The sequence below is a fragment of the Triticum urartu genome, unplaced genomic scaffold (genome assembly GCF_003073215.2).
Source record: "Triticum urartu cultivar G1812 unplaced genomic scaffold, Tu2.1 TuUngrouped_contig_8417, whole genome shotgun sequence".
NCBI lineage: Eukaryota > Viridiplantae > Streptophyta > Magnoliopsida > Poales > Poaceae > Triticum > Triticum urartu.
In genome coordinates, this window is record NW_024119364.1 from 2,280 (window position 1) to 9,598 (window position 7,319).

Consider the following 7,319-nt stretch of genomic DNA (forward strand, 5'->3'; position numbering starts at 1 on the left):
CACGTGCAAAAAAGGCCCCAACTGTTATAAACATGTTTAACTAAGCCAAATCCGCAAATCAATGCTATTTGCAAAAAGATTACCATAGACATGATGTTTTTTACAAAATAAATAAATTATTATACTGTTTTCTGCAAATCTAGCTCTTAAAACGATGATTTTATGCAATTTACTCGCACATAATACGGCTGCACATCTCAAAGGCCCAAACCGACGCCCAGGATACCGACCTGCTCTGGCTCGGCCGCTATAAATGCGCACTTGTGTATTTTGGATTACTATAATGAAAAAATATGCCACCTTGCCTGGTCCAGTCATGCGGGCTTGTCACCCTATGCCATGCTACCTTCAAAACAATATGCCACCCTGCGCCACTAGCCTAGTAGTACTACTGTTTTGAATTGTTTTCGTGCTTTGAAGGAGATAATTGCACGTATTGACGTATATAGTCCTGGAAGTCATCGGTGAGGTCCAACACGGTCCTAATAGATATTAAGAAGTGATCCAATACAATCCCGGTTCAAGGAAATACATGGTCATTACATATCACGTATTGTCCATATGACACACATCAGCACTGGGGCCACCCCTGCCTGGGACCCATATGTCAGTGGGCGCGAGACTCGCGACCCCCAGCCGAACTCTGCGTGCGCTAGCGACCACACCAAGTGCCTTCTTCTGTTTACTACACGGATATATGGCCGGAAATTGCTTTTGAAGGCCCAGCTCCATAAAGGCCTCCAAATACAAAATTCAAAATTCATGGAATTCTTATTTTTACATTTCAAGAATGTCTAAAAAAATAACAGAGATAGATGAAGGCATAGTGCACAAGTTTGTAAACTTTCAGGTCGAAATATGTTGAAATGAGGGCAGTGCAAAAAAGAAAAGTCTAGGGCTTTTTAACACATGATACTATTCTTCCTCTCAGATCATGAATTTGCCTTTTTTTTGTACATGTCACATGTCATCCTGAAATTTTGCACACACGTGCCTCACATCCTTGTTTACTTGTACAAAAAATTTCAGATTTCTTTGAAACCATTTTTTTGGAATTCCAATTTTTTTAAAAGATCGGCCTCCATGGAGCCCGAGAGCCAAAACGCCATTCTCATGTATAGCCATGTATATAAATCGCGTTGTCTTTTCCGCTGGAGCGCGCACAGATTTGCTAATTTTTTTGCGAAAAACAGGACGGATTGCTACTAACAAGGTGCACATGGTTTCGAACCATATTTTATTTTATTTTCCATTTTTCTTGTTTCTGTTTTTCTTCCTTTAATTTTAATTTTAATTTTAAAAATTTAAATAATGTTTAAAGTATTCAACATCTGTTAGTGCTTTCACAACTAGTTCAGAATTTTTTAACAAATCACATTTTTTGAAAATAGTTTCAAGTTTCAAATATTGGTCACAATATAAAAAAATATTATAAGTTTTTAAAAATGTATCCATTTCTCAATTTCTTTTCAGGCATTAGAAAAATATTTGCATTTTTTTTTGGATTTTCAAATTGTTCTCGGTTATAAATTCTTGTTCTGAATCTCAATTTTTTTCAGCAATTCAAAAAAGTTCCACTTTTCAAAAAATTCTCTGGAATTTAAAATAATTTTATTTTTTTATGAATTTTTCTTCAACAAGTCCTTTTTCATGTATATATATCTTTTTTGTATCTCTCACATGCAAGCATGTATATTGATGGAATTTTGCACAATTATATTACAGTAATGCACATGTATATACATAAAAGTTTGGATTTTTTCAGGCAGTAAAAATCCATTTTTATACTTAAATATAACAGTCGCAATGTGCCTGTGCTCCAAAGCCATTATTCGCAACATGTTGAGCTATTCGACAGGAAATGATTTATATTGCAGGAATAGGATCTTTCTGCTGCGTTTGTCGTAACGTACGCATGTGCTGCCGCCTCTGATCTGGGCCATAGCTCTAAGACAAAAAAAACATGCCTGTCCAACACAAAATGGTTCAAGACCTCTATGTTCTTCGTCAACGTCTAGTGATCATCATAATATTGTGAGAATAAGTTTTCTCTTGTTCTTTTGGCGGTGCCATGATGTTAAAGAGTTATCTACCCTCGCAGATCCGATTATTCGAATCTGATGAGTTTATGTCACTGCGTCAACCTTTTTTTGTTAGTCTGATTCTTTGTGGAGGTGAAATCTTTCATCAACATGGTGACAATATAGTGATTCGACGGCCTGCACTTCTAGGCGATCATCCCCGGCCCAAGTACGTACGTCGATCAAGTGTTCCCATCTTATTGGATGGGCGACTCTCAAGGTGCTTGCAAAAACCATTATCGGTAATGTTCATGTGCGGGTGAAAGAGTGACAACATCATTACTCCAGTCTAATTGCAGACTCAAGTTACTTTGTATTTTCTTGAATATTAGGGCCAAATCAGTGTACCTATAATTATTATGAGTATGAATAAAGTTATATGTGTTTCTAAAAAATAACGTAATCAGATTTCTTATACAAAGATCCCATGGTGTTGACATTCTCTCAAAAGAAAATCACGATGCTGACGTGTCATACGGGCCGATACACAAGATGTACGCAACATGTAGAGCCAGGACCGGCGGTCCACAGTTCTTTGGTGGTTGGTGTGGTGGTACCAGAGGCAGGGGGGGATGGTGGTTGGTGTGGTGGTACCAGAGGCAGGTGACGACCATTGGTGTCAAGCTCAGATGTTTCTTCGGTCTTGTTTGTAATTTTACTTCTTGGCTGTAATTTCTTTGTGCAATGGCTATCATTATGCTATTTGATTTTTACCAGGTAGGTACCCACTTGGCTTGTACTAAGATCCTTGCGATACAAATGAAACATGTATTATCATAAAAAAATATTTAAAAGTTTTTTTTGTTTTTCTCCATGTGAAAGAAAAAAAAAGATTTAAAATGTATTTTGGTCGGCTCAGAATTAGCTGTTTCTTGGTGGATTTTACGAGCTTGAATCAACAAAATAAAAGTAATTTTCTTTACTTTGTTGGTTTAATGTATGAAATCAGATAAAAAAGACAATTCAAAACAGTATGCGTGAGAATCACGACGAGAAAGAAGACTTAAACATTGCACTTATTCGAACCAGCTTAATTTTGGCCTTCACTAACGGATGTGACGGTCTTACTCGGCTGAGATATAGCAATCCGGTTGACCATTCAAAACGGCAGGACGCTGCCCGTCGCTGGGAATAGCAACACCACCCGGCACGGTGGCGTAGACGTCCAGCCCCAGCACCATGTGATCGCGCGACTCCAACCTGACCGTCCGCCACAGGACGTGCCCCGTCGCCTTCCGGAACGCGCCCGTGCCGCCGGCGACCGCGAGCTCCCTGACCGCCGCGGAGATGTCGTCCCGGCCCACCACAGCGATGGTGCTGCCGTTGTACGGGCCGCCCGTGAGCGCCACGGTCATGGACACCATCAGCACGGGCTCCTTGAGTCCCGCCAGCATGTACGACCCCTGCGCGCGACCGACGGCCCGCGATGCCCCGCTGGGGCCTTCCGTCAGCGCGTCGTCGATCACCGTCGTGTCGCCGAAGTGGGCGCCCGGCATGAACGGGTGCGCGGGGCCGGGCCCCTTCACGAGCTGCACCGCCGTCTGTCCCGGGCCGCCGGTGATGTCGTGCATGTAGAAGCGCAGGTGGATCTGCCGGCTCCGCGCGGCAGCCGTCGCGGTCGCCAAGGCGAGGGTCAAACCAACGAGGAAGAGGACGCGAGGCATTGATGCGATAATTGCGGACGTAATTGTAGGATGTATCATGTGGAACGATGAATGGACTTCATGGTACGAGCTGTATATATACATATAGCCGACGATGGTCGCCATGGGCAGCGGCTCAGCCTACCAACTATTCCTGTTGCACCTGGTACAGGCAGGGTGACCATTGTTTTGCCATGCGCAGCAGTCGAGCATACTTGCGTTACGCAAAGCCAGGTAGCCATGCGTACAAGATATGTATGACCAGGGGCTCTCTGAATCTCCTGCCACGTTGCTGCTAAGCCACTCAAAGCCAACAATCTAGTAGTAGCTACCAAGTGTGAGGAGAAGGCTTCCATTTCACCTTTTCCTTCTGTCTGTTGCTTTCACGTTTTCATCCCAGGCGAATTCCTCCCCCACTTTTTTGTATGGACTTGTCAATTTTAGAGAAGGTTTTTCGGCAAAAAGATGTTGGGGAAGTTTAACATATGTAATCTAGCTCGTGAAATCACCTAAAACAGTAAGCTCCCAGGAAATCCTGCGTTGAGGTGCGTCGAGAGTTTGGACAGGCCTGGTTTTTTTTTTCTTTGAGTAAAAGAGGGTTTCCCCTCCGATTTCCATTAGAGAAACCAACAGAAGTCCAGTACAAGAGGTCGATAACAGACTAACACAGCCAACACAGCTAGAGAAATATCCAGCCCCCGCTAGCAGCTACCCTCGCGCTAGATAGAGCACGTGCATGCAAGCAACCTATTACACATCTACCAAAAGGAGACCAAGCTCTAAGAGAGCAGACGACAAGAACTGAAACAGTTTTTCATCTTCCTGGAGGAGCATGCATCGTCACATCTGTAGCCTTAGCACGCCAAAACGCCACCCCTGTGAAGCCCTGTATATCTCACTTGCCACCTGTTCGATGAGTCTTGCTCCCAGCATCAACGTTTTTTGTGTCCTTTTTCTGCAAACAGCCCAGTCAGTGATCCAATTACACGTTTTTTTTGGTGATCTCAATTGGATCATTTATGTGTTTCTCGCCAAAGATAATATCATTTCTACAATTCCAGATCGCCCAGAGCAGGGCCGAAGTGCCAGTCAATACCAGCCTTTTTTCATTTTTATTGAATTTCTTAAGCCAACTTTCAAAACAATCATTCAAGTCCCTCGGGATCTGTTTTAAATCAAAAGCACACCCAACCAGGCTCCAAATGAGCCTAGCAACATAACAGGAAAAGAAGAGGTGATCAATGTTCTTCTGTTTTCCACATAACACACATTGCTTGTCCCCCTTTCAGCCCATCTTTAGCAGATTATCTCTAGTTAGAATACTTCTTTTAGTCAATAGCCACAGGAAAAATTTAATTTTCGCAGGTACTTTCACTTTCCACAGGAAATTTTGTGGGAATCCCACATCAGTTTTAATGAGATGTAAGTAAAGAGATTTTACAGAAAATTTCCTATTTGCAGATAGCAACCACATAGGCTTATCCCTTCCTCCATGCATCAAAATTTCCTCACACCTCTTTTTTAGATTGTCCCAAAGTTTTTCAAAATCCCCCCAAAGGGTTCTTCTGAAAGAGAACGCCCCCATCCTCTGTCCACTACCTCATTGACATATATGTTTCTATCATTACTAATGGAATAAAGAGAAGGGTAGGCCTCCTTCAAGGGTTTATCATCGATCCACCAATCTTCCAAAATCTGGTATTTCTACCATCACCAATTTTTTTTTGATATGAGGATAAACAAATTTCCTGATTTTAAGAAGACTTGACCAAAATTGTGAGTCTCCATTTTTATGTTTAATCCCAGATAGACATTTATCTTTAATATATTTGGATCTAATTATGTCTTGCCAAAGTCCATCTTCATCTTCCAGTTTCCATATCCACTTGGCAAGTAAACCAACATTAAAGATTTCAAGGTTGGTAACTCCCAAACCCCCTTGCTGTTTTGGAAGACAGCATGTTTTCCATTTGACTAAGTGATATTTCCTTTTTATCTTATTCAGCTTGCCACACCAACCTAGCTCTATAGAAATCAACTTTTTTCCTAACTCCAACAGGGAGTAGGTATAATGACATCATATGTATGGGTATGCTGGTAAGGCAAGATTGCACCAGTGTAACTCTACCAACTATATTGAGCAATCTGCCTTGCCAACAAGCACTTTTTTTCCTATTTTTTTGGTCACATTTTTCCACATGCTATTCCTAATTCTTTTATTATGGACAGGTAGGCCAAGATATTTCAGAGGCATTTCACCAAGAACACAAATCTCTTGATAAAGATCACTTTTGTTTTTTTCTTCCCCAAAGAGATATATGTCACTTTTGTGGATATTTATTGTCAGCCCAGACATTTGCTCAAAAGCAGTTAGTATAAATTTGAGATTTCTAGCTGATTTCTCATCATCCTATAACAGGAATATAGTGTCATCAACATATTGTAGCATATTCACCCCATTGTCATGAACCTCAGTGAGGACCCCTTTTTATATATCCTTCAATCCTAGCCTTATCCATGATCATGGCTAGGGTGTCTATTGCTAGATCGAATAGTAGAGGAGAAAGAGAGTCCCCCTGCTTAAGTCCTTTGAAAGTTTTGAAGAAATGTCCCACACTATCATTAACTTTCACCCCCATTTGACCTCCTCTCATGGTGTGCATCATCCAATCACACCATTTGTGAGAGAAGTATTTTAATCTAAACATTTTGTGGACAAAAGGTCATTTAATCTTATCATATGCTTTTTAAAGTCAACCTTGAATAGCATAGCATTTTGCTTTTTAGTATGGATAGAATTTAAGGCTTCATGTAAGATAACCACCCACTCCATAATGTACCTGGCTTTGACAAAGGCCGTTTGGATAGGAGAGATTATAGGATTAACCACTTTACTTAGTCTATTCATCAAGACTTTAGTAATGATTTTGAAACTAACATTCAGCAGATAAATGGGTCTGAATTTTTGAATCTGTTTAGCATCTTTCACCTTAGGGACCAAGGTAATGATTCCATAGTTGAGTCTAGCTAGGTCAACTTTTCCACTATGGAATCATCTAATATATTTTTCAGGTCATTTTTTACCATCTCCCAATTTTTTTTGATAGAATTCAATAGCAAATCCATCTGGCCCTGGACGTCTACTCTTTTCCATGGAGAAAACCACATTTTTAATTTCATCCATGGAAAAAGGTTTGATCAATTATTCTTGTGCCTGGGGAGAAATGCCCTCAGCCCCCTTAGTTTTTCTTGTGCCTGGTGGACCTTTTGGTAAGTTGTTGTTTCGCTGTATTTGGGTCTAGCATTGCCGCTGTGAGAAAAACCAACGCGGTATCTGTTTTCTCGAGGGAGAAGAGAGTCGAATCGAATAGAAAGTCACATAATCTAGCTCGACATGCCCTTCAGAATGTAATCGGCTGTCAAGCGCGCCTCCAATTGCTGCGATTGCTGTTGGAATGTTGACTATGTTGGTTCTAAGAAATAAGACATATTTCTTACTCCTTTTGTTAGAAACACCTAGCATAGCATAGATGTGAACGAAATATGCCCTAGAGGCAATAATAAAGTTATTATTTATTTCCTTATTTCATGATAA

General features: G+C 41.0%; 1 protein-coding gene across 1 annotated transcript; it reads right to left on the reverse strand.

The window, feature by feature from the left end:
* Positions 1–3,073: 3,073 nt before the first annotated feature.
* LOC125531924 (dirigent protein 1-like) lies at positions 3,074–3,903 on the reverse strand. The gene has a single exon (XM_048696139.1). The coding sequence runs from the start codon at positions 3,848–3,850 to the stop codon at positions 3,146–3,148; it is 705 nt and encodes a 234-aa protein (XP_048552096.1). The 5' UTR covers positions 3,851–3,903; the 3' UTR covers positions 3,074–3,145.
* Positions 3,904–7,319: the final 3,416 nt, after the last annotated feature.